The following is a 24,466-nucleotide window of genomic DNA, read 5'->3' as shown; positions in this document are numbered from 1 at the left end:
ACCTCGAGACTGTAGGAGTGATGAGCAATATGAAACATGCATCTCTCAAACTACAATATCAAGACCCCAAAACAATCCATATCCAAACTCATTTCCTGCTTCTTGTAGATCTCGAAGGAGCCTCTTTTACTACGTTCTCTCCCACTGCCGCCCTCGTCCTCACCGCTTTCTTCATATCCACTTCCGGCTCGTTCTCCTTTCCTTTCGTCTCCACCGTCTTCGTTCTCGTCATCCGAGAAGGTTCAGATTTCTCCTTTTCAATTATTGTCCTACTTGCACTCTTCACTCCTGGGTGACTGGCAGGCGCACGTTTCGACTTCGACGTGGGCTTAGTGACAGTCTCGAGATCCGGTTCGAGTACGGTTTGAGGAGTACTCTCGTTTAATGCTTTTTTCCTCCCGCGCTTGCTGGGTGGCTCGACTGATGGAACGGATAAAACTTCCTGTGTCATAGGCTCGACTGCTTTGACGGACCGAGTGGAACGAGAACGTGAAGTTGTACTCGTCTTGACAGATGGTTTCTCTTCCACTTGTTCAGATACTTCTGTTACAGGCGTAGGGGCAGGCACTTCAGCCGTCTTTGACCTTGTCGACCGCGATTTTGTTACCTTCACTCCGGTCTCGACGGGAGCAGGCTCGACACTGGCGGTTCCTTTTCTCCCTCGCGTCGACTTGCTGCGTGTCTCATCCGTTGTGGGTGGTACGGTACCAGTCTTGCCTCGTCGTGTGGGTATTTTGCTCGTTGTGCCGTTAGCGCCTTGTACGGGCTCCGTGATTGTAGCTGGGAGTGGTGAGGCCCGAGGAGCTGATGAAGTGGGCTTGACGGTCTTCGTAGGCGAGGCTTGACGCTTTGTAGCAGCACGCGATCGAGCAGAACGTGACTCTTTTTCCACCGAGACTTTGATAACCACCGGTTCCTCCGCCGCCTCGACTTCCGCTGTACTCTCCTCAATCCGAAGTTGCGATCCTGCCAGCTCGTACATCTCCGCCACACCATCCATACTGGGAGTCGCAACTTCCTTGTGAGCTTGGAACAGACTCTTCATGCCTGAAAAACTCGGAGTGGGCGGGATGACAGGAGGAGGCTGCAACATCTCCTTGATTCCTGTCATTGAAGGCGTTTCCTGGTCGATTTCCGCTGGGAAGAGAGTCTTGAGATCTCCCATAAAGGGTGTCTTCGGTTGCTGGGGAGGAGGTGACACTTCTCTGATGCCTTTGAATGGGGGTGTTGGCGGCGTGGCTTGTTTTCGAGGAGAAATTACCCGGACGGGAGATTGTGTCGGCTCGACTGGTTCATTCTCCGACTTGGCAGGACTCGAAGGGACTACATCGAGCTCAGGCTTCGCTCTGAACCTTGGTGTTGGGGCACTACCAAATTGAACGAATCGTCTCGCAGGTCCAACGGTGAAGGAGGCCGACTTGTTCATATTGGGTCTCATGGGCGTTTCGGGCATTGCGAGACCCATTGTCGCTCTCCGATTCTCGCGCGCCACCTGACGTTGAACGCTCTGTTGACGTAGATCTTGCATACGTTTTTTGAGCGCATTCATGGGGGTGTTAGGGACTTTGTCGGGGCTGGCGATGGACTCTGGTGAACCTGCTAGAGCTGGGTGTGACATCGACTTGACGAGAGATGTGGAGTGGATCGGTGTTTTGAAGCTGGGAGGGGGTGCAGGGAGAGCCCGAGGAGTGGCTAAAGTTTCTCGTCGACGTTTGACCTGCATCATCAGCTCATCCCTTGATCAAGGTAGACGAACACACCTCTGCCAACAACGCAGGACTCTCTGGTACTTTCGCTGGCGTTTGGGGGAGCTTTACCATCTCTGACTGCACGGGCAATGGCGGATACATGAGGCGTCGACTAGGTGGACCCATGGTACCCGGGGTCGGAACGGTGCGTACCACAGAACCTCCGTGGACGTTAGGAGTCACTGGAAGACGCTCGAAGCGAACAGGAGGTCCGCCGATTGACGCCAATGAGCGACGAGACTGGTCAGATCCATACCGATGGACTTGCGGGGTGAAATACCGGTTAATTGATGAATGTCGCTGCACGAGTCAGCCTATCCACGACTGTGAGTAAGAGACGTACGGCGACGGGCGTTCCCACAACGTCCATCTCCTCTTCGACTCCGATTTCAGCAGGAGGTAGCTCGTCACTCCGAGGAGCGTCGCCCGTGGCTTCGACAAATCCGGCCTCTTGGTCTCCGTTCACCTCGGCTTCCTCCTCCATCTCATAGTCATCCTCGTCGTATCCGTCATTCTCCATTTGCTCGATATTGAGCTGGGCAGCAAGCTCGGAGATATGATCCTCTGTCTGTTTGATCAGCGGGTCACCATATAGAGTATTCACCTCCAGATCAAGAGATATATCAGCCTCGAGGCTATCCATATCTTCTTCGTTTGAAGGCACCGCTTGAGCTTCCTCCGTCGTCTCCTGTTGTTGTATCTGATTGTCCCCCTGATCTTCATCACTCTCACTATCATCATCGCTCCCAAGAGATGGTCGAGGGGTCAAGCTCTTCTTCCCCGTCCACTTGGGGCTGAGACTCTTGCGCTTTATCTCCACATCGCCGGATTGTATGGCTCCCTCCAGGCCCGGAGAGAGATTTTCTTCCCACACCCTACGGGCCGAACGAAGCAGAAGTGATTTACGTAAAGATGACGACCCTCGTGGAGTGGACAGTGCCACTTGGGCTGGTACGAGCTGCCGAGCCATCGCTTGAGGCGGAGGGGCTGGGCTGAGGGTAGGGATTGGCAGAAATGTGCGAGTGCGTGGCACCGCGGAGGTATTGCGTGGTGTTAGCTTGCGGGATGGCTGTGGAGTCGAGAAGGATCTTTGATAGATGGGCTGCAGGAGTCAGCTGTACACCCCTTACAATTTTTTCAGCTGACCTTCACCGAGTGACCGGCCATGAGGTCTTCATCCTTCACCTCCAAATACACGACATCGCCATCTTCCCCTTCAGTAACATCGACGAGTAGGTCTGCAGGGGCATCTTCCATCTGTTCGTTCTCGTCGGCCTCTTGAGGTATCTCGTGATTCAGCCCAGATCCGGGCATCATTCCAGTCGAGCTCGCATCGCCCAAACCTAGCACGCTGTGCCGTCGACTCGGTTTGGCAGGCGAAAAGGGTACGAATGTTTTGCCTGGAGGCACAAGGGACATTCGATGAGAGGCCCTCCTATGGAAAGGCTGAGTTGCGTCGGAGGGCCAATCCTTGTTGGGGGAAGGCGAAGCTGGCGGTAACGTAGAAGACTTGACGATAGGCGACATGAGTCCAGCTATATCCTCTGTCAATCCAGGAGTTGGATACTCGAAACGAAAGACCTTTTTGCGAATGGAGAATGTGTCCCTGTCGGACAGTTCGATCACTGACGGCGGCTGGTAATGAGTAGACATGCCCTCGGCAGGAGTGTGATACAGTCCATTTGACCCCAAGACATTGAGAGTTGCCTAAACGTCAGCTATGATGGATGATTTGTATGATAGACTGACCCGTCCATTGCTCGGATCGAAGCTGATTTCACAGTGAAGTTTAGAGACGTCTGAAAAATAAAGTCGGATCTGTTGTATCAGTACAGATGGTTGTAGTTCATTCCGGGTGTATCTTGAAGCTCACATCGCAATCGTAATCACTGTATCTATCAGCGGGAACTCGACCACAGTCAGTTGAGAGAGACTGACCGCCCTATGGTGACCTGTTCAGAATCTATTGGAAAGCTCTGAAGATCTACTCCTGCCTTACGTTTGACTAGGAAGAGGGTACCGAGAGTGCCTATAGGTTGAGGGAGCATGATAGAGTCATCTGGGTTGGACATGATGCAATGTTGAATGTTTACTCTACTAAGGACGGAAAGAAGTCAGGCGCGTCAGTGAGACATTATTCTCTCATATATTTCATTGTTATTTATCCCCAGGAGAAGGTCAGGTCCGATTACGTATGCAGCTATTCCCCCATTCCTCCCTTTCACCTCTTGGTCACTGGACCATAGTCGTACAGTACTTACTTACTGAGTTCACTCGGTGGTGTAGCGTATCCAGTCTACCAACATTAGCTATCAACTTCAAAAAATCATGTCTCAACCACAATATGGTACCTCTTCACCAGCTCCAGCTTCAGCCTACAACAATTTCATATCCCCCGCTCGCTCACGCCGTTCACATCGTTCAGCTCGGTCGGCCCGTTCTATAGCTCAATCTCAAGGTTCAGCTACGATCATATCCTCAATCTCTAATCTCGCCAATACTATAATAGGAGCTGGAGCTCTCGCTTTTCCTTCCGCCTTCGCCACAATGGGTATCATACCGGGAGTTGTGTCGTGTGCTTTTTGCGGTATCACCTCTTTCTTTGGTTTGTACCTCCTGAGTCGATGTGCTACCATTGTGGGACGACAGCCAGGTCACGAGATGAAGAAGGCGAGTTTCAACGAGGTGGCAAAGATAGCTTTTGGGAAAGGTTGGGCTACGAGGGTGTTTGATGTCAGTCTCACATTGTCCCTGTAAAAGGGTCTGCTGACTCGCAGTTGGCGATAGCGATCAAGTGCTTTGGAGTATCCGTCTCATATCTTATAATATGTAAAGTGAGTTTGGGTGCTGTAGTGCTGGATAATGACTGATGATACAGACCTTACTTCCTCAAGTATTTGCCACCTTGGCGAACATTTTTCGTCATCCTTTGTCCGACGATTCGCTGTTGTTGCCACAAGATTTCTGGCTGGTCGCCTCCATGGTAGTCATTGCGCCTTTATCATTCCTCAAAACGCTTGACGCGTTACGCTTCACCAGTCAAATCGCATTGGGCACAGTCGTTTAGTCAGTTGTCCCGTTCTATTTCGACCGATCATCAGCTGACTGACTCAGCCTTCTCATCGTGGTAGTATCATGGTACATCTTCAAGGGAGCCAGTCCGTCCAGAGGAGAGGTTGTGCTTGCTCGATTTAGTTCCAACACATTAGCCAGCTTTCCTGTGCAAATCTTTGCCTACACGTGAGCTCTTGGCCTCAAAGCAAATAGGAGTTGACGATTCCTAGCTGTTCACAAAATGTGAGAAATGTCGATGAGACTCGTCGACCAACTAGCTAATCCCTTAGTTATTTCCTATCTACAATGAACTGAAGGACAAAACTCAACAAAGAATGAACGTTGTCACTGGAGCCTCGATTGGTTTAGCCACGGCCGTTTACGAAGCTGTCAGCAGATTTCTATACATGTTGAGCCCGTCCCACTGACCCCTAGCTTGGTGTCATCGGATATCTCACATTCGGCAGTAAAGTGGGATCCAACATTATCGCCATGTATCCTCCTACATCCTTCCCCATCGCTCTCGGTCGATTAGGTATCGTACTCCTAGTAGGACTGTCTTATCCTCTGCAATGCTTACCCTGTCGGATATGCGTGTATCAAATGACATCCGGGATAATCAAACCTAAACCTGAGCCATCGTACGATATACCAGATTCGGACGAGGATAGTGAGGCAGAGGCGGAGGAAGATCCATTGGTACCGAAAGATGATGATGAGGAGGAAGAGGACGTGGAAGACTTGGCACATGGAGGTGCGATAGAGATGAGGAGATGGAAATTTATTGGTATCACCATGGGAATATTGAGTTTAGGTTTCATCATTGCTTTACTAGTGGATGAGTTAGAAGTTGGTGAGTCGCCCAATTCTCTCCTTAACAATATGGTCTTTGCAACACTTCTCCATCCATAATAATACATCTTGGAATCACCCCCTATTGGCGGACATCGAACGAGTGAAGTTGTGTCCATCTCCTTCGCGACGAGTTTCACCGGGACAATGCTGATCATCAGTCCTTGGATTTGTAGGATCAACAGGATCTACCATAATATCTTTTATCCTTCCTGGTTTCTTCTACTTCAAGCTATTCCGAAGAGAAGCAGGATTGACCAAATGGTTCGCCCTCGCGCTGGCTATTTACGGAGTAGCAGTGATGATCTTCTGGTAAGTGTCGTATCCTTGGATATCACTCATAAACCGTTTTCCTCATTGTGTGTGTGCAATGCTGATCGTGACAGTCTTGCGTTCAACATACTTCGACTGCGATCATCATGAACCATCGTAGAAGTGACATGCTGCAGGATCACAACTGTGCCCAAATTTGTACAAGTACGAACATTCATACACTACATCCTTGTTTCCCTTCATTGGTTGTTCCTTTTGGATGTTGCACGTAGAGTAGGCGTCATGCAGATCGTGCTCCATCTTAGTCATTTTCCCTAGGCACAGCACATTGAAAAAAGAGCGGAGCTTTGTCTTGATGTCATCTCGATGATCTACTGAGTATATACTGTACTCTCTTGTCGATTAATGGTGTTAGGCGTCCCTCACAATCAGTATTTATGTCTCAACTCTTTCATCCATCTGGGATCATTATGGCATTCACTATCCCCTCTACATCCGGAGTTTCCGCCACTGCGTTTACTCTGACCCCTACGTCTGACCTGGTAAGATATTCTTCAGTGGTATGACCAATCACCACAACTTTCCATCCTCCTCTCCCTGTAGATCCTTCCCCTACGTCTCTTTCCTCATTCTCCCCTTCACCTTCTATATTTCCGACCACCTGCTTCAGTCTTTCCTTCCCGGTTTCTCTTAAATTTTTGATGAAAACCATTTCCTCTTCCACAATTCTCTGTTCGTCCATTATCCCCCTTTCAAAACCAGTCTTCTCCTCGTCGAAAGCTAAGCCCGTCTCTTCCGCTCGCTTGATGTGTTCTCTTGTGCCCGATATAAAACCCCGTTTTCTCAGAAAAGGCAAACCAACCTCAGCTCCTGAAGGAGAGAAAAAACCTAACCATCCTCCCTCATCTTTCAAGTCCCCCATGATCCTATCGAGATCTCGTTCCAACTCTACTTCCGGTCTAGGGAATGTACGATAAACTTCCACTTCATGAACTTCATTTCCTTCTTCCCTAATGACCTTTTGTATCTCATCTAACGTCTTATCACCTCTGAGTAAGAGGTACCTCTTACTTCGGTGCTCGATCAGAACTTGAGATGAAGCCGAATTTCCGAGACGGTTTCGAGATGTGACATGTGAGGTATTCGATCCGGAAACAGATCCAGATCCAGATGAAGAGTAAGGTTCATGATGTAGTAGTATATGAGGGATCAACGTCGTGGCTGATTTCGAACTGATCGCCATACGTAAATCTGGTAACCATCTTTTTTCTAAATTGGATTGTTTAAATAATTCAAGTGAAGAATTCCCAACGCAATATAATGGGGTGGAAGACCAATCTAGAATCAACATCTCTAATAGATATACACTTCAAAGTCAGGATTACTCACCTATATTATCAGATAACTCACTTTGTAAGTGAGAATGGGTGAGGGAATCATGTACGTAAGAGTTAGAAGGGGATATATCGATAGTTGAAGAAGTAGAAAGAGAAGTTACAGCTCGGATCCAAGCTTCTGCAGAACGTTTAGAACTAATTATGATTCCATCGTATGTCGGTCCATGTTGTATAATTTGGATAAGTTGAGAGATATGATATTCTTCCATTAAGACGGGTATTGAGATGGGATGACAACCTAGGGAAGAAAGTGTGAGATGGTAGGTATCTTGTTCTGTTGGAGTTCTGAATAGGATGACATTACGACTTGGATGGGATGGACCGGGTGGAGACATTGGTGATCGTTTGTGACTGGACTAACTTATGATAGGTCCCAGATCTGGGGCTTGAGTTAGAGGGAAAGTAAGACTGATTGGGGGGATGGGGGTAAGGTATTATAAAACACTGGATGGAAAGAGATGTTGATTGGTCTTGTGAACCGCCTCCACTGCGCGAGTTCACTGGCGTGAGTAAGTACCATATGACATAATTGACAAAGATGACAGGATGCATATGATCAGTATGGGCATTATACAACACATCTTCACCATGCTAACCTACCCCTAGTATACCCCTTCAAACTACCTCCACGCAAGCTACAACTCCTTGACTGGACTACTAGGAGTTTCATCCCAAAACCCAGGTGGTAATTCTCCCATATCATCCAAAACCTCTTTCTCCCCTGGCTCAACTTCTTTGATTTCCACTTCCTCTTCCGTCCTTGACAAACCCTGTTTATCTCTTTTCGACCTCTCTCGTCTTCTCTCCATTCCCACATTCCTGAAACTCCCCTCTAAAGTCCTTATTCCTTGTTCAGTAATCACATAATCCATCATACCTTCCGGTGCAAAAGGTCCAAAAACCAAATGTGCTCTTCTCACCAAAGTAGGTCTTATATCTTCCATTTGTGATCCATCACCTTTCTTACCTTGAGAAGGATGTTCTTGATTTAAAAGTCTTCTTCTACCCGTTCGACTGAGCATGATCCGAGTGTTCACAGCGTTGGCCCATACGATCCCCAAACTAGCTTCTTTCCCAAGTAAATCTGATTCTCCGGAGAACCAACGTTTTTGCGTCGCGTATAACATTGGAGGAGCGTCTTCTTCCATTACAGATTGAGAAACTGGTGATGATGTGAATGTTGATATGGGTAGACGGGAAAAGACATCGCTGACTTGATTGATCACTACCACGGCGAGATTATATGCTACTGCCAGTGCTTTGAGAGAATCTGCCACTGAACAAAGATAGCGTGATCGTTGGGCTAATCCAATGGCTGAAACGGAACGAACGTCGGTACCTCTCATGAGAGCGGTGATAGAGTCGAGAACTATTAATTTGACAGGGAGTTTTCCCGAAGTGTGAACTGCGATAGTCGATTGGGGTGGTATAGGTTGAACAGGTACAGTGGGTGCAGTCATGATAGGCGGGTCGGATGCAATGACAGTGACAGATGGAGCAGGAGCATTGATAGTGGTTTCGGAAGGTAATGATTGATTGAGTGGGGTAGGTGATGGTCCTAGGAGTGAAGATCGATTCGCAGGTAGGAGTGAAGAAAGTAAAGCAGGAATTTGATATGTTAAACAATGTTCTAAATCTGATATCTCGGCAATACGCATTGTTCGAATGTTTCCTAACAAGTCTCTTACGCTGGGTAAAGACTCTGTTGGAGGACTGGGGGAAGAAGCTGTATGATGAAAAAGCAGAGATTGAGCAAGTTGGACTAGACGACCAGTGGCGAGATCACGTTCGGAAGTGAGAATAATGGTACCTCCTGGTTGTGTCGAAGGTGGTAGTTGAGCACATAGAGCGAGTGACATGGCAAGATGAGATTTGCCCGAAGCACTTTATGTCAGCTAGGCCCCTCCACACTCCACACTGTTTTGAGTTCCTCGAAATGAGCTTCTCACGCCGGAACGAAAGTGATTGAAAGGCACGTTAGACTTCACCCACAGATCGTGAAGACAAGAGGCGAGCGATGGGAGTCGAGAATGATGAATTGCCCAGTGATATGAAATTTACCTCTCTCCAGCAATCTCAGTCACTGTACCAATCCTTACCCCACCTCCTAAAAGCCCATCTAGACCAGTATCTCCAGTACTCAACCATGTCTCTTCTACACATCCTCTCATATGTTCAACTCCTTCATTATCAGGATCTTCTCTTCCACTGCCCTGCCCAACGACTCGATTCGTTTGAGAGTTTCGAAGAAGCTCCGACACCGTACAAGAACGAGGTGTTATAGCTTGACTGATTGACTTGATCAAAGAAGTCGCATCGTCGTACTTCAATCGAGTCTTCTTGACCACTTCGGAGATTGGAGGGAGGAGAACGTCAGAGGAAATTTCGTAACCTGCTGGAAAACGTCAGCGAGACTTCTTGATTTCCTCCACACAGTATTCCTTCTTGGCTTCATCTCCGTGTGAAGGGCGAGAGAAAGTGGAGGGCAACTCTCCTGGGAGCAGAAGCGAGATTTGAACATGGTTCAAGTAGATCGATACAACGGGTGAAGGGAAATTGGTGATTGGCAAAGCGAAGGAGAGATCAAAGCAGTGAAGAACATACCTCGGCGACAGGCATCACGCTGTGGTTGAGAAAGAGGGATTGAGTCGAGTGGGAAACTAGTGAATGACATGTAGAGATGACGACGGGATGTAGTAAGACAGCTTATGTTTCATGTTGACACAAGTGGTAGTAGGATCTCATCATTGATTCGGCTGTTGGTATAGGTGAGGTGGTATGTAATGCATCACGATTGAGAGAGCAAATTGAACGGTGAATGTCAGCGCGACTGCAAATTCATCGGTCATCCAACCCTTTGTCCTCATCAACATGATTCAGACTGCTTCATCTCACGTGTCAAACTTGCAGCAAATTTGACAGCTCGTCCGGAGACGTCCGGAGACAAGTAGTGCCGGTTGAACAGGCTGCATTTTTCTCTTCTTTTCCCACTACTTGGGGCTACTACGACTACTCTCCACTTCAAACACCTTTTTTTAGTCTACCAATGACGTTTCTGATGGGTATGAACATGATGAGTTTCCGATTGTTGAGATATATGAAAGGCTGTTGAAACCTATGCGATGTGGTGATCAAACTCAGGCGAAGGTCTCACGAGCCCAGCGGGCGGCGGCGACCAGGTTAGACAGAGATTCCTCGGTCTCCTTCCATCCACGGGTCTTGAGACCACAGTCGGGGTTGATGACTGGAGATCAGTGATCGCGTACAGTCGAGAAACGATTGAACTCACCAAGAAGGTCGACTGGGAGCACTTTCGCCATGGCAGCGATACGGTCTTTGATCTCTTGCTCGCTCGGCACACGGGGAGAGTGAATGTCATACACACCAGGTCCAATCTCGTTCGAGTAACCATAGGTCTTGAAGACGTCGAGCAGCTTGAGGTCGGCTTTGGAGGCTTCAATCGAGATGACTGTAACGTCAGTAATATTAACGCAAAGGAAAAGCAAAGGTGTCTCACCGTCCGCATCCAGACGCTGGATATGAGGGAAGATGTCACCAAAGTCAGAGTAACAGAAGTGAGAGTGCACTTGGGTGTCATCTCCAACCCCAGAGGTGGAAAGGCGGAAAGAGTCGACAGCCCATTTCAGGTAGTTGTCCCAGTCAGCCTTACGAAGAGGAAGACCTTCGCGGATGGCAGGCTCGTCGACCTGGATAGCTTGGATCCCTGCATTGGCAAGGTCAACCACTTCATCCCGGAGAGCAAGAGCAAGCTGCTTGGATTGAACCTCTTTGGAGATATCGGCACGGGGGAAAGACCAGTTGAGGATCTCATTCATTAGCAGGACATTTGGTATATGATCATAGAGATGGACTCACAGTGACGGGACCAGTAAGCATACCCTTCATCGGCTTGCTAGTAAGACTTTGCGCGTATGCCGACCAGCGTACGGTCATGGGAGCGGTACGAGACACGTCCGAGACGACGATGGGGGGTCTGACGTAACGAGAGCCGTAGGACTGAACCCAGCCGAGTTGAGTGAAGATAAAACCGTTGAGTTGCTCGCCGAAGTATTGAACCATATCGTTACGCTCGGGCTCACCGTGGACGAAGAGATCGAGGCCGATGCGTTCTTGGAAGTCGACAGCGTACTTGATCTCGGCTTCCATTGCGGCTTCATACCTAAATAACTCAGCTAATCAGTCAAAAGGCTAACGGACAACTCACTCTTGCTGAGTCAACTCGTTCTTGCCGAATTTAGCACGTGCTTGACGGATTTCCTTCGTCTGGGGGAAGGAACCAATGGTCGTCGTGGGAAATTTGGGAAGCTTGAGCTTCTTCTGCGCCTCCCTACGAGTAGGGAAAGGAGACTGGCGAGATAACATTTGTTCGGTGATTCCAGCCACGCGTTCACGGACAGCAGGGTCGGATGAACGCTCAAACTCTCGTCTGGCACTGATGTCATTGGTGTTTTGCTCGAACAGGGCGGACTCTTTGCCATTCAGGGCACCGGCGAGAGCAGCTACCTCCTCGCATTTCTCTTCGGCAAACGACAACCAGCTGAGCTGCTGAGCAGTGAGCTTTTTCTCGACCTTGAGGGAGATAGGGCAGTGGAGGAGAGATGACGAAGTCGACACCACAACTCTGTCGGTCCCAATTACGTCGACAGCCTTCTGAGCCAAAGCTTTAGCGGCTTTGAGATCGGCTTTCCAGATGTTTCGACCGGAGATCAAACCGAGCTCCAAACCGAGTCCCGTGTCCTTGACAGCCTCAATCGCGGCGTCGAGCTGTTTGGGCTCACGATCGAGGTCAAGGTGCAGGGAAGAGATGGGAAGGTCTTTGAGGTAGTCTAAGGATTTGCCAAGTCGACCGTAAGCGGTAGTGATGGTGATCTTGGGTGCGACGGGTGCGAGGGCTTCGTAGACCTTCTTGTACTCGGCGCCATAGGCCTCAGCTTTGTCAAGGACGAGGATAGGCTCGTCGATCTGTACAGCTTCGACACCAGCGTCCTTGAGTTGAGACAAAAGCTCCTTGTAGACGGGAATGAGCTTGTCGAGAAGCTGGAGAGGCTCAAAGTCGGCGGGAGCATCACGGCTCTTTCTGACAAGAGAGAGATAGGTGATGGGACCGAAGAGTACAGGGCGGGTGATGATACCCAGAGCTTTGGCCTCCTCATATTCGACAAGCTGCTGGTTGAAGTTTAGCTTGAATTCGGTTGAGGGCTCGTGGTCGACCTTGACGATGTGGTAGTTTGAGTCAAAGCTTCCATAAGTATATTAGACCATAAAATTTAGGGGACACTGACAATTTTCCCATTTCAGAAGCAACGACGTCAATACCCTTTTCGCGGTCTTGCTTACCACGACCCATGGCTGATGATGAGTATATGAGCCAAGATCCTACGGTGGAACTCACCAAAATAAGTGTCGAGACCACTCAGTTTCTGTTCGACGTAACGCTGAGGAATGACACCGAAGTTGTAGGAATGATCCAAGAGATGATCGTAGAGGGTGAAATCACCACTGGAATGTCAGCGTTTTCTAATGCGCACAGGCAGGTTGACCTACGAGGGAATGATATCCACACCGGCATTTTTGATAGTTTCCCAACGTTCTTTTCTCACAGCTTTGGCGGCCTCAGCGAGCTGTTCGGCGGACGAGTTTCCGGCCCAGTAGGACTCGACGGCCTGGCGATTAGCGACTTGCGGTGAGTGACAGGCGAGGGACAGGACAAGGTTCGACGAGGAACAGGCATATGTTGACAGCGCACCTTTTTGATAGCACGTCCAGTACCAATGCGAGGGAACCCGAGAACGGCAGACTTGACCATTTTGGCAGACTTGCAGGCTGTAGTAATAAGGGTAGGAAGAGGATAAGGAGTGAAGAGAAAATGGCGCCATGTTGAAAAAAATCCAAAGCTTATGGTGAGCGTGCTATGCCTGCTGACGTGGCATTAGTTCAGAGAGGCACGTGATGTGGCAGGAGGAGTGTGGCACTATCGTTCATGCAGGTCAAGAATATGCAACACGAGGATGTTTGGCCACTACAATGATTGGTTCAGCCTGACTGGAACAAGCTCGTGGTGAGCTTAACTGCCCCCAAACAAGATACCCTGGGCTGCTGGGAAAGGGGATGAAGAACGATCGGTACTCTGGGCTGGGAGATGAAGCGTGGAATGAGAGCTCAAGCTGGGAGAAGAGCCGGGCGAGCCTCCCAAAAATAAGCCACGCTTCCTCCTCGGGGACTTTGTTGGGGAGGAAGCGCTCCCACGGCTCAGCGATCTACGGATAGAGTGCGGTTTGCTATCGAACATACTAGAAATCGCTTTTTCCATCTTCGTGATGGTTTCGTAGTCTCTTACTCCATCAGCGACCTGCCACAAGCAAAAATCAGCTACCTACGCAGATGCTCTGTATGCATTCACTGGCATTTGCTCGCTTCCCCCTAGACCCAGGACTGTCTTTGCTACATCTTCCAAGCTCGCCTTCGTATACTCTTGGAAAACATTTTTGGGAGTCTCGACCTCTTTCCATAATTTGGCCAGCGTGCTAACAATATATGCACCCGTGAGCTGACTACGCCCGTGCTGCACTGTCAAGAAATCGCCGGCCATGAAGGCATCCATGAGGTCTATGGTGTCGGCGCACGCACCTTGCCCCTCATCGACTTCTTGGTATGTATTCTCTGGTCGTCTCCTCCCACGGACCAATGCGACAAGGGCTTCCATACGTGTTTGTTTTGCTTCATAATCTCTACTGCATTGTAACATCACACAGGACTGTCGAAGTACTTGAAGATTTCTTTTGATTGTCTCAGGAGATGCTGTCTCCATGGGTACAGCAGGAACAGTTGCCTTGATGGACTCATAGCGGGCTTTGGCAGCTTTGGTGAGACTGATAAGTGCTATATGATAGGTAGGATAGCTAGAGCCAGAAGCACCATATTCCGGGGGATCAATGACTGACTGGAACACAGTGATGAGCTGCTCCAAGACTGCCTCTTCAGTGAGACTCAAGTCGAGCCTCTGACGCTGACGTGGAGCGTAAGACATTCTCCTAAGGCCGCCGTCATTGTAGAAATCATTGTGAGGAGAACTTGTAGCTGATGTCATACTGATAGGGTCCGGGTCTGATCAAGCAGAATTATGATGTATTGGAGTGAGAGTCGAAATTTGATGATAAGGTTACCAAGATTGAACCACGCGAAGTTGACTTCAAGCGGTTGAAAGCCCAATGGGAGATATCAAAACGTTGGGAAGTGAAGATTTGAGTGATATCTGTCATGGACAGAGAGGTAGCGGACAGGACTTTCAACTCTTTGAAAGGAGATCGTCGTGGCGGTGCAAGATGATGGTTTGAATTCCGCGTGAAGGGTACAAGGGTGATGTCTTGACATGTCCGTGCACCCCACCCTTTGCACTTCCGTCGTTGTCAACTTCCGACCTGTCATGCGAAGATCGACCATCAATTTTACGGCCGTGATCGGGTCCGAGTTGTTTATTAGCTACCGAGATCTCCGGCGGCCGGTTCACGGCTTACCGTAAACGGTAGAGAATGTAGGGTAAGTTGTTGATGGAAGTCCATGGAATACTTTGGAACCCAAGTCACCCTATCGCCATTTCCGTACAAACGAGCTCAGACGTCTTACATGGTTACCACATTGGTCATGCATCCTCTTCTATCGCTTCCTCACGCCTAGTCTCTCCTCGAACTAACATCCATTCCAAACCCAAGCTCGTAGCTATTCGGAACGTACCGGAACCACAGAGACCGTCGTGTTTGTCGTACAGTGGGTAGACCTAAAGTAAAGAATGGTGAGAGCTACCACGGCCGCCGACATGAAAACCGCATACACACATCCATAATGCGCTATCTTGCTATAATCGTTACGCTCACCGCAAATGATACTGAAAAGTTCTCGAGCGATAAATTGCGAAGCTGGTTCAGTTCTTGTTGTTCCCGCTCCGACGCCTGCGGAGACCAAACCTAACGATGAAGCCGTTGCCTTGCTCAATTCTGATCGAATCCATTGTTGAATGAACCGACCTTTATCTCCTAGATCGTAAGCTTCACTTGGTAGACCATACAGTTCTTGACGAACTTTCACCACGGCTTCGATAGCTGCTTCAGCTGATGTGCCCCTGTTGGATGGTACACCATAGAGATGACCTCGTAAATCGCGTGAGAGAACGATTGCGTCGTACAGTTTGCTTTTTCCAATTTTGCTGGTTACTGTGTTAGGATTTATCAAACTTCGAATCCAAGACATTGTCTCCTTGATCGGATCCCAGCGGGTGTCATTCTCCACCCAAACACGCTCGAGCCAATTCACTAGATCTTCTGCTTCTAGAAAGTAGTGTTTTTCACGCAAAGTGAGTACTTCCGTGTTTCTGCCTGTGTATTCAGATAGAGTGTCTTTTAGCAAGTCCCCAGTACCCTCTCTTGGAGGGAAAGAGGTTGTTGTCAGCTGAGAATTAGAATGATTCGTCTGAGCAGCGAGATACATTCCGAATAGATTTGTCACTCGCCGCTCATTGTCGGGCGTAAAGGGATCGACGAAAGGATTTGTTGAATCTGTGATGCTATCGCCCATTCTGAGGGAGTATCTGACTACCTTGCAAGAGATTCAAGGGGTAAACGACAGAATCAGCATATTTATATCCTCCGCCGCTGGAAAGTGAGCATCAAAAGTCATCAGAGAAGGCCATGACTTCTAAATCGTGACATCATCATTCCGCTTGTTGGGCTCCACACCACTTTACAAAGGTTCGATATCAACCCTGGGTCCAAGGGGCACAATGCGGGTTGGGTTAATATGAGCGTGGGAATAATAGTAGTGCTCTTTGATATCTTCTCCGTTAGTATCCCTCAAGTTCCAAGGTCCTTCATAAAAGACTCACGGTCAAAGTCTGTAGTATCTTTGAAGGCCGGATAATTCCAATATAGGTTCTTGAGCCAACGGTTGATATGAGGATAGTCGTGTCGGACTGATAATGTCAGCTTCATTCTCTATGTTATACCATTTCATCGTCACGGGGTTTCGATACGGTTGAATCAAGTATGTAAGAGTGAAACCTTTGAAGGTACTCACTCGACCCCCAATTGCATTTAAAGTGGCCGTGATAAACTGGATCGTAACGAACGATAGTAGTGTACAGTCTATTTGTCAGCAGCAATCCTTCTCTTCGACTGTTGGGAGATAATAAAGAAGTTGGTAATGCTGGAACTCACCTCACGTCCGCCTCTGTCAACCTTCCTCCGATAAGAAACTCCCTTCCATCACTAAACAGCTTGTCCAACCTTTCCAAGGCATCTCGAAGTGGTACCAAAGCCTTCTCATATGCTTCTTGTGTAGCTGCAAACCCACATTTGTACACTCCGTTATTGACATCGTTATAAACCCATTCGTTGAGTTCATCAATCTCCCCACGTAATTCTTCAGGGTACAAATCCAATTCTTTCTCTTTACCTGAGAGTGACTGGTTAAACCCCGTGTTGAAGAATCGAATAACCTCGGAAGATTCGTTATTCACAATCGTCTTCTCTTTCGTATCCCACACCACTGGCACGGTGAATCGAGCTTTGTATTCGGGTGATGCAACATAGTAAATCTCGGAGAGATAATGAAATCCGTTCAACTGGTCAGACGTAGCCCCTGGGAAAGAATCGAAATTGTGGGCTGATACAGGTGCGGGGTTGGAAGTGAAGTCGGAAGGTTTGACGAAATGCCAACCGCCTTCTAACATATGAGGGTGGACTACCGAGACATCTCAAATATCAGCCTCGGTCGTTAGTGTGAGGGAGGTAGGACATACCGATATACTCTTCTAAACCTTTGAGAGCCCGGACGATAAGGGTACGATGTGCCCAGGGACATGCGTAACTGACATACAGATGATACCGACCTATGTCATCAGTACAGATTTTAAACCTCTACAAAGCTGAGTCAACGACTATCATGGGGAGATTTGGAAGATTGAGCCGAAAGAACAAGGAAGTATACTCACCTTTCTCAGGCAAGAAATGAGAATCAGGTCCGATGACATCCCGGAATGTACTCGTTTGACGTTTAAAAGACCCATCCTTCTTATCCGCCCAGTCAGTGATCTTTTGAGTGACGGTAGACATCGTGCGAGACGGAAGACGAAGTTGACTGTAGGAGGCGGTCTGAAGTACAGAGAAGTGGGGTGAAGTTGTTCGAGAGAAACAAGTGGTAGTCTGGCAAGTGGCTCGAAAAAGATGACGAGACAAGATCATAAGACGAAGAGGAGGATGGGGAGTGATCAGACTCGCTTCTTATACGTTTCTCGAGGTGGACCCGGTTGACAAATGGATGAGAAGTGTGAGAAAGTACACACATTCGAGGCAATTCCTCTGATCCTCTGAGCCATTTTAGTCGCCGCGGATCTCTTAGCTTCCATGGGGTTCGTTCCTGGGCTGGACCCCCGCTGCCCTCGGCTTGATTGGGTAAGTCGTCCCAGGACCCAGGGCATCATCCAAGCCACCATCTGACGTCACCAAAAGTCTGATGTCACGTGAAGACACATATCACCACTCTGCATCGCTGCGTACTACTGAACCTTCTTGACCGGTCCTACTGGCCTACTGGTTCATTGGTTCATCGGTTTTGCTCTAACAACACACAAAGGATAGAGAAATCAGACAAAATGACAACCCTCGCCGAAATCCCCTCCTGCAAAGCTTTACATCTTCCTACTCCCGATGCTACTACTCTGCCTCTCTCCATGGGAGAGTTGACTCTTGTCCTTCTTCCAGCCAGCCCTCCCGCGCGCCCTTCTCCAACTCTCACTCTCACCATAGGATGGAGTTCTTGGGCTATCTTACCTATCACACCGGTTCGAAAGGTCCAATCGCAGGATGAACATCCAACTTATTTGTTCTCGCCTGTTCCTGCCGATGGTGGGTCGTCAGTGGGACAAGTCAAAATCGTTATGAAAGATAGGTGAGCCGATCTTATCGTCGAATACAATCCATAGTTGACGACAAGTTCCTCACAGAGGGAGTGGGAAGCGACACAACTACTGTGTACCAAGCTCGAAGATGCACTCAAGTCGCAGGGTGTATGGGATGAACGCATCCTGTTCGTCAATGACACCGATGAAGATGGACAGAAAGGGTGGGGTGAGAGTTTAGCAGGAGCTGTTTTAAGTGCTGGCCAAGCCATCGCGGAACGACTCACTACTTATACCGACAAGTGAGTACCGCTCGTATTCCTCCGTACGAAGTCGTGAGCTGATGAACAGACATGTAGATGAAACCAATCCCGAACATCCCCCACCTCCATCTCAAAAAGTCACCGATGCCGCGGGAACGATGAAATCGGCCACGGCAACGGTCGCCGAGTACGCGTCGGCAGGTGCGGAAGCAGTGGGGAGTTTCATACATGAAGGAGGGAAGAAATTGGGAGCTTTGTTACCTGACCAATTGGCCAAACCAGCACCACCAGTTTCCGAGCAAGAGAAAAGTGGTGCAAGGAAGATTGCAGAGGAGGAATGGGAGCAGATCACCGTAGCCGCTGAAGGTATTGCTGGGGCAACGACCACAGTGGGAGAAGCCATGAGTCAAAACGCTCATAAAGCCGTAGAACATAACTTCGGGGAAGAGGCGGATAAGGTCGCTAAGGGTACGTCTCTGACTGAATGGGAGGATATCGTTGCTGATGTATAGATATCGGGCAGGCGGGGGCGAATATTGGCGATGCTGGATTGTCGGCTGTCAAGACGACGAGTATCGTCATGCAGGGTTCTAATGCTGCTAGCGGGGCTGCCGCTGGTGCACCAACGTCTCAATAGTTCTTGTGTTGTATACTGTACTTAGCTATACTGTAGTAGGCGGAGTGAAGCGTCAATGGGTCATCGGTCCGAAGCATCCTTGATTGAAGTTCAGATCAATCTGATTTACGGGTTGATGACAAGAAAGCCAACATCTGATGCTTGTCTAATTGCAATATAATTCATGAAGTTAATCAGCATCAAGCCGAGTCCGGTCATGGACATAAATATCTCCGCGGGGGAGGAAGGTGTAGAGTGTAGACATGTGTAGGAGGCACCTTGGGGTGCATCATCCACCAAGGAATTCGATTGGTACGATGTACAAACAGTGGGTGATTGGGGCGCAATGTGATGGCGCGGCGAGAGAGAAAGGGACCGAAGGGAGGTGAAATGAGATGGGTGAGGGATTAAAGGGGAGATTTTATAAGGATGGAATAGCGTGGGTGCGTGGGTGGGTTTAGATCGTCGAATTGTCCAGTCGCGGTCAGGTTGCCACACCATCTGTCGTCATGCATGATTCACATAAACGTACAACGTGGGGGGCTAGGGACCAGGGCTGATGGCTCGTGCGTGCGTAGTCTGGGTAGAAGTGGTCGACGATCTCCGTTAGCGGACCTATTGGCACTGTCGCAGATTATGCACCGCATGCTCTGCTTCTGCACTCCACGCGGTACATCGAACGAAATTGCCCGAAGGAGAAATAGAGATGCATCGGGTTTGAGGTGGTGGGGGGGCGAGGTTGAATACCATTGCCGGCCGATTCCTTACCATGACCGCACTCATTCAGCTCTTTTCAGTCGACTCTCTCAAACCTATGTTTTGCATCCCCTACGTTCCCTCTTCCATCCATCTCCCTTGTATACTATAGACCTCTCTATCCTATCTCTTCCTCTTCACACACGATTCTTTTTGAAAGTCTCTATCCACTCACACTCAACGGTTCACGGTACCCAGTCAACGGAAGGAATCATCAACCCATTTGCTAGCTTCCATCTCATTCCATCTACAACAATTTGCATCCATCCATTCACACGTCGTCAGCGCAAGCACGCGTAATCATTTCATACAAACTCATCAACGTACCATATGCTTTCTCATATCCTTATCACCCTTTCACCCAATCATTCAGCTCAAGATCGAGCTAGCTCCAACCCGCCCTCGTCTGCCTTTCCCAACTACGACTACTACGACTACGACGACGACCATCAACCGTCCACCCAATCGAGCTGTTGGCGTTGACGGCTGATCGATCCTCTGCAAACTCGTACCTCCAAAAGGGCATAGGACCTGTTTCATCCTTTCTGATCCCTGAAGAGATCTGCGTCGTCAGGAGGCTAGACTGGACTACTGGCTCACTGGTATCGTGTGGAGCCGGAACACCCCGGATTCTTCCATACTACTACTATTGTGTACTGTGTGATACCATCACCTGTTATCTGGTCATCATCCATCGGCGGTGTACTGTATCCGTAAACAGCCCCATCACCGGTCTTCTTTCGACCATTCTTTCTCACACGAAACCACAGACACTCCTTACGAGGCCCAAAGAGTCATTCAACAACCCCCTCCCCCACTGACACCCTTTAACACACTGTGACGTGTCACCTTCGCGAACTGCTCCACATCATCAAAGGAACGAGTCTTGACCCATCTCACCTCCCACCCTCTCAAGATCTGCATACATCACCTACCTTCCTTCTCCCATTCATCCTAAACTTCTCAGAGCTGTGCCCCAGGCGTCTTGCGCTAGGTCGACTAGTCGACCGACGCCGTCTTTCTCTTCGCCTTCAACTCATCCTTCCATCCATCAAACGCTACTCGCACAGCTTGGTCAGTTGATAATAGTCGTCCCTACGGGGCAGAGGTGGTGGTTGGGACATCTCTGAACGTTCTGTGGGACATATATACCCGTTTGCTCTTTTCGTAGACGGCATGACCGACACGACTCTGCGTCAGTCGCCGGCTTTACAAGCTGTCAATAGGTTGGACTCTCCTTCTCCTTCTCCTTCCCCTCGGCGTCAGGCCTTCCAAGGTCCCTCTTCACCCCGTCATGGACGGACAGCCGTTGGGCGTTTGCCCAGCATTACTGCCAACGATGTGTTGGGTATGGCGAACGAATCCACGACCACCATAGTCAGAGGTTTCTCACCTGCTTTACCCAACGCTCCTCTACCTCCTGTACCAGAGCGTAAAGCGTCTTCTCCCCTCCCGCCACAGCTCAACCTACAGACGTCGTCTTCTGTTTTGGGGCGTCTATCTCCCCTTCACACTCCTGTCGAACAAGTCTATTCATTCGCCGAAGGTTCTCCTAAAAGCGTACTACCATCCCCTAGACTATATCAAGGCGATGTAGCACCTAGATCTCGACGTAACTCTGCAGCTATCGTCTCTATCCGACTAGGCTCTCGATCAAACTCTCGAACTCCTAGAGGCAGTGAAACGACCCTGCCAGGCGGGAGCGGACAAGCTACTCCGAGTAAGATGAAACATGAGAAGGAAGCACACGTGGATATGCTCGGATCGTGGGCTCCTGGGGTCGAGGACATGGAAGTATGGGAACCGCCTGTGTATGATGGAATCGAAGAGGTGTTGGATATGGGAGAAGCGGGTCGAACCTTCACCGACGAGTCAGATGTTGGTCGTACTGCCGAGGATATAATGTACTCTGGTATGCTGTTCGGGGAAGGTAGAGAGTTTCAAGGCGAGGTGGTCGAACCTGCTGTGCGGAAGCTCAGTGATGACGAAGCTTTACCATTAAGAAGAGGAGGGAGTGAAGTGAACCATGTGAGAGAGAACGGACATGCACCTGAGAAGAAGACTTATCAGGTCATACGTCAACTTGGCTCTGGAAGCTATGCCGTTGTATATTTGGTACGAGAGAAGGGTGGCAAGCGGCGGGAATACGGTATGTTTCGATCTGGCAGAGTGGTAGGTAGAACGCTGACATTCCAGCTTTGAAGTGTTTGAGCAAACAAAATTTGGAAGAAGAACAATTGGAAACACAACTCTTCGAAGCGACTATCCATCTCGCTTTGCCCGTTCATCCAAACATCGTCACCTTACATCAGACACTACAAACTAAGAAGTGGCTGTTCCTCATGTTAGAACTCTGCCCAGGCGAGGATCTGTGGGTCCACTAATTCATCCATCACTTCGTAACTAACGTAAAGGTTTTACTGGCTCGAAAAGTCGCGCGACGCATCTCCCCGATTGTACAATTCTTCTTTACCCGAAGACATCACCGTCATGTCTTCTTCCAAATACTCATCTTCCTCCATTCCTTTCTCTACCTCTCAGGTCATGCAAGGTTTCGCCCATCATGCCGGGTCCTCTTTCGCCGGATCACCGTCAACCTCAACCACTAGATCTTTTAGTGGTTCTCCCGCCTCACTCCTGTTCGCTCATGCCAACGGAAAACACTCGCTACATTCCGCGGCCACCCCTCCAACACCCAGTCTGCTATCGGCATTCTCTGCGAGCACGCTGCTCTCAGCACGTAGATTGAAACTCATCGCTTCGATGTTCAGTCAGATGTGCGAGGCGGTGGCGGTGTGTCACGAGGCCGGAGTGAGTCATCGGGATATAAAGCCAGAAAATTTCATCTGCTGTGACTCGATCGAACTCGATGCTCCGACAGAAGAGGACTTTGGACCTCAGGCTAAACGTAAGGTCGTTGTGAAATTGACGGACTTTGGCCTGGCGACCACGGAAGAGGAGAGCGGTGATGTGGAATGCGGTAGCAAACCTTACATGTCATATGGTAAGTGCAGTTCTCTCCCATTTCCATCTTCATCATGAGTTTTTTTGCGTCGTCTCTCTCGTCATCGGAGTCATATCACCACCTTCTCAATCTGTGATCGAGGAAATTGGAGAGTATGGTGCTGACCGGTAGAATGCCGCAACAACCTCGGACCCACTTACTCCCCCGCCCCAGCAGACGTTTGGTCCCTCGGTATCGTGCTCATTAACATGCTCTTCCATCGCAATCCCTGGAAAGATCCTACACCTGGCGATCTCAACTTTGACAATTTCTTTCGTGACCCTACCGGTTTTCTCTTGTCGAAGTTTACCGGAATCGGTCGAGAGGTCGCTTTCTACCTGGCGAATCACGTCCTGTGTATCGACGTAGACGCTCGTGTCTCAGCCAGAGAATTCGGACAGTGGGTGAAGAATCTACCCGAGATGATCGGAGGTAAAAAGGCTGTGCAACAACTTCAGATGTCCAGATTGCAAACAAGACCTCACTCTAAGCCCATCGAAGCTCTGAAAGATTCGGGAATGTTTGTCAAATCCCCCATCGTACCCATCGTGGAGCAAGAGCGCAAAATGTCTACATCGGCTCTCACGTCATCTGCGCCAATAGCTTCTACGCCTTTGGCACCTCATTCTTTGATTCCTCCCTCTACCGCTCCGCCTATCTTGACATCTCACTTATCACCTCGAGAAGTATCCGAATATGAAGAACTCGTTCCGACTCCTGATCTTGACAACGACGAGCTACCTTCAGCTACCACCGTTGATTTAAATCCTACTCCAGCCGACGAACTCAGCTTCCCGTCCCCCACTCTAAACTCACCTCTTGATGATTCTTCTCGACCTGACTCTGACACTCGCTCCTTATCCACCACCAAGAGACGGAAACGAGGTGTCAGAAAAGGAAAAGCCGCCCAAGCCGCTCTTGCAGCTGCCGTGGCCGATTCTGAAGACGGCCGCCTGTCACAACAACAGCGTGACGCCTTGCTTGCTGAACTCGCTACGGCATCACAAACACTAGCTAGGGATATATCCAAGATCAGTAAACTTGATCTCGAGGATGATACCGAAGTCAATTTTCCTCCTCTCGGTACGACACCAGCTCAGGCGGCTGCTGCGAAAAAGTCCAAATGGAAAGACATGATGAAGATATCGTCTGGCAATCCCGAATTAGCCGCTCTGGCTCGACGAGTAGCCGAACGAGAGATGTCCTCTGGTGGAAATTGGTCTGCACCTGCTAAATTACAAGGTGAACAGAAGAAGCCTACCAATTACAATATCAGAGGTCAGACCATGACTGCCTCGTCGGGTATGACAGCGGTTTCCACAACTAGTCAGATCTCGAGTTTTGGTCCCATGTCCAGTGTCACGTCTTCTTCCGGTGTGGATGAAGATGATTGGAGGAAAAGAGATAATTCGCCCGGTTTCGTCATGGAAGATAGAGGCCGTGTGAAACATACAAAACATGGAGAGAGGGAGAAGAGGGATGATTCAAGAGCGAGGAAAGCGCAATTGGCAGCAACGGCTCTGGCAGGTTTTGAACCAATGGGATCTTTTGGTCAAGGTCCAAAACACTATGGTCCATTGTATCGCTCGAATCA

At 49.2% G+C, this 24,466-nt stretch overlaps 9 protein-coding genes across 9 annotated transcripts; 3 read left to right on the top strand and 6 right to left on the bottom strand.

Annotated features, from left to right (window-relative positions):
* Positions 1-88: 88 nt before the first annotated feature.
* On the bottom strand, positions 89-3,820 carry TREMEDRAFT_74307 (uncharacterized protein; the record flags this gene model as incomplete). The annotated part of the gene is made up of 7 exons (XM_007006189.1): positions 89-1,717; positions 1,761-2,048; positions 2,092-2,850; positions 2,895-3,455; positions 3,498-3,566; positions 3,622-3,637; positions 3,687-3,820. The coding sequence occupies 7 exons, from the start codon at positions 3,818-3,820 to the stop codon at positions 89-91; spliced, it is 3,456 nt and encodes a 1,151-aa protein (XP_007006251.1).
* A 205-nt stretch (positions 3,821-4,025) lies between these two features.
* Positions 4,026-6,229, top strand: TREMEDRAFT_44831 (uncharacterized protein). Its single transcript, XM_007006003.1, has 9 exons — positions 4,026-4,481; positions 4,526-4,582; positions 4,627-4,814; positions 4,863-4,988; positions 5,033-5,045; positions 5,093-5,191; positions 5,238-5,655; positions 5,816-5,966; positions 6,041-6,229. The coding sequence occupies exons 1-9, from the start codon at positions 4,077-4,079 to the stop codon at positions 6,075-6,077; spliced, it is 1,494 nt and encodes a 497-aa protein (XP_007006065.1). The 5' UTR covers positions 4,026-4,076; the 3' UTR covers positions 6,078-6,229.
* A 149-nt stretch (positions 6,230-6,378) lies between these two features.
* TREMEDRAFT_63699 (uncharacterized protein) lies at positions 6,379-7,659 on the bottom strand (the record flags this gene model as incomplete). The annotated part of the gene is made up of 2 exons (XM_007006058.1): positions 6,379-7,265; positions 7,338-7,659. 2 exons carry the CDS (start codon positions 7,657-7,659, stop codon positions 6,379-6,381), a joined length of 1,209 nt encoding a protein of 402 aa, XP_007006120.1.
* A 300-nt stretch (positions 7,660-7,959) lies between these two features.
* Positions 7,960-9,943, bottom strand: TREMEDRAFT_63698 (uncharacterized protein; the record flags this gene model as incomplete). Its single annotated transcript, XM_007006057.1, has 3 exons — positions 7,960-9,208; positions 9,386-9,648; positions 9,929-9,943. 3 exons carry the CDS (start codon positions 9,941-9,943, stop codon positions 7,960-7,962), a joined length of 1,527 nt encoding a protein of 508 aa, XP_007006119.1.
* Positions 9,944-10,096: 153 nt separating this feature from the next.
* TREMEDRAFT_39952 (uncharacterized protein) lies at positions 10,097-13,217 on the bottom strand. Its single transcript, XM_007005967.1, has 9 exons — positions 13,092-13,217; positions 12,890-13,008; positions 12,738-12,844; positions 12,628-12,694; positions 11,550-12,584; positions 11,201-11,504; positions 10,842-11,151; positions 10,614-10,793; positions 10,097-10,568 (listed from the first exon to the last, which is right to left on the bottom strand). Exons 1-9 carry the CDS (start codon positions 13,149-13,151, stop codon positions 10,462-10,464), a joined length of 2,289 nt encoding a protein of 762 aa, XP_007006029.1. The 5' UTR covers positions 13,152-13,217; the 3' UTR covers positions 10,097-10,461.
* A 501-nt stretch (positions 13,218-13,718) lies between these two features.
* On the bottom strand, positions 13,719-14,432 carry TREMEDRAFT_63696 (uncharacterized protein; the record flags this gene model as incomplete). The annotated part of the gene is made up of 2 exons (XM_007006056.1): positions 13,719-13,951; positions 13,973-14,432. The coding sequence occupies 2 exons, from the start codon at positions 14,430-14,432 to the stop codon at positions 13,719-13,721; spliced, it is 693 nt and encodes a 230-aa protein (XP_007006118.1).
* Positions 14,433-16,025: 1,593 nt separating this feature from the next.
* TREMEDRAFT_57346 (uncharacterized protein) lies at positions 16,026-17,651 on the bottom strand. The gene is made up of 6 exons (XM_007006039.1): positions 17,328-17,651; positions 17,136-17,225; positions 16,552-17,089; positions 16,412-16,479; positions 16,221-16,307; positions 16,026-16,170 (listed from the first exon to the last, which is right to left on the bottom strand). Exons 1-6 carry the CDS (start codon positions 17,446-17,448, stop codon positions 16,079-16,081), a joined length of 996 nt encoding a protein of 331 aa, XP_007006101.1. The 5' UTR covers positions 17,449-17,651; the 3' UTR covers positions 16,026-16,078.
* A 336-nt stretch (positions 17,652-17,987) lies between these two features.
* TREMEDRAFT_69409 (uncharacterized protein) lies at positions 17,988-19,133 on the top strand (the record flags this gene model as incomplete). The annotated part of the gene is made up of 4 exons (XM_007006188.1): positions 17,988-18,283; positions 18,329-18,535; positions 18,585-18,964; positions 19,009-19,133. 4 exons carry the CDS (start codon positions 17,988-17,990, stop codon positions 19,131-19,133), a joined length of 1,008 nt encoding a protein of 335 aa, XP_007006250.1.
* A 1,659-nt stretch (positions 19,134-20,792) lies between these two features.
* TREMEDRAFT_39946 (uncharacterized protein) lies at positions 20,793-24,141 on the top strand (the record flags this gene model as incomplete). The annotated part of the gene is made up of 4 exons (XM_007005966.1): positions 20,793-22,017; positions 22,065-22,239; positions 22,283-22,872; positions 23,005-24,141. Coding segments are annotated over exons 1-4 (2,874 nt in total), but the record flags the coding sequence as incomplete, so codon positions are not given.
* Between the last annotated feature and the right edge of the window lie 325 nt (positions 24,142-24,466).

The sequence above is a fragment of the Tremella mesenterica genome, assembly GCF_000271645.1.
Source record: "Tremella mesenterica DSM 1558 unplaced genomic scaffold TREMEscaffold_9, whole genome shotgun sequence".
NCBI lineage: Eukaryota > Fungi > Basidiomycota > Tremellomycetes > Tremellales > Tremellaceae > Tremella > Tremella mesenterica.
Note: the sequence above shows the minus strand (reverse complement) of the source record. Positions and strands in the feature narration are given on the sequence as shown.

Excerpts from the sequence above, each read along its gene's own strand:
- TREMEDRAFT_44831 (XM_007006003.1), top strand. The coding sequence starts at position 4,077 with ATGTCTCAACCACAATATGGTACCTCTTCACCAGCTCCAGCTTCAGCC. Across the intron at positions 4,815-4,862 it reads GCATTGGGCACAGTCGTTTA|CCTTCTCATCGTGGTAGTAT; the intron begins GTCAGTTGTCCC and ends TGACTGACTCAG. Across the intron at positions 5,192-5,237 it reads CCACGGCCGTTTACGAAGCT|CTTGGTGTCATCGGATATCT; the intron begins GTCAGCAGATTT and ends ACTGACCCCTAG.
- TREMEDRAFT_39952 (XM_007005967.1), bottom strand. The coding sequence starts at position 13,151 with ATGGTCAAGTCTGCCGTTCTCGGGTTCCCTCGCATTGGTACTGGACGT. Across the intron at positions 13,009-13,091 it reads CTGGACGTGCTATCAAAAAG|GCCGTCGAGTCCTACTGGGC; the intron begins GTGCGCTGTCAA and ends GCTAATCGCCAG. Across the intron at positions 12,695-12,737 it reads TGGTCTCGACACTTATTTTG|CCATGGGTCGTGGTAAGCAA; the intron begins GTGAGTTCCACC and ends ACTCATCATCAG.
- TREMEDRAFT_57346 (XM_007006039.1), bottom strand. The coding sequence starts at position 17,448 with ATGTCTACCGTCACTCAAAAGATCACTGACTGGGCGGATAAGAAGGAT. Across the intron at positions 17,090-17,135 it reads AGGTTTAGAAGAGTATATCG|ATGTCTCGGTAGTCCACCCT; the intron begins GTATGTCCTACC and ends CTGATATTTGAG. Across the intron at positions 16,308-16,411 it reads TAAATGCAATTGGGGGTCGA|TCCGACACGACTATCCTCAT; the intron begins GTGAGTACCTTC and ends TGACATTATCAG.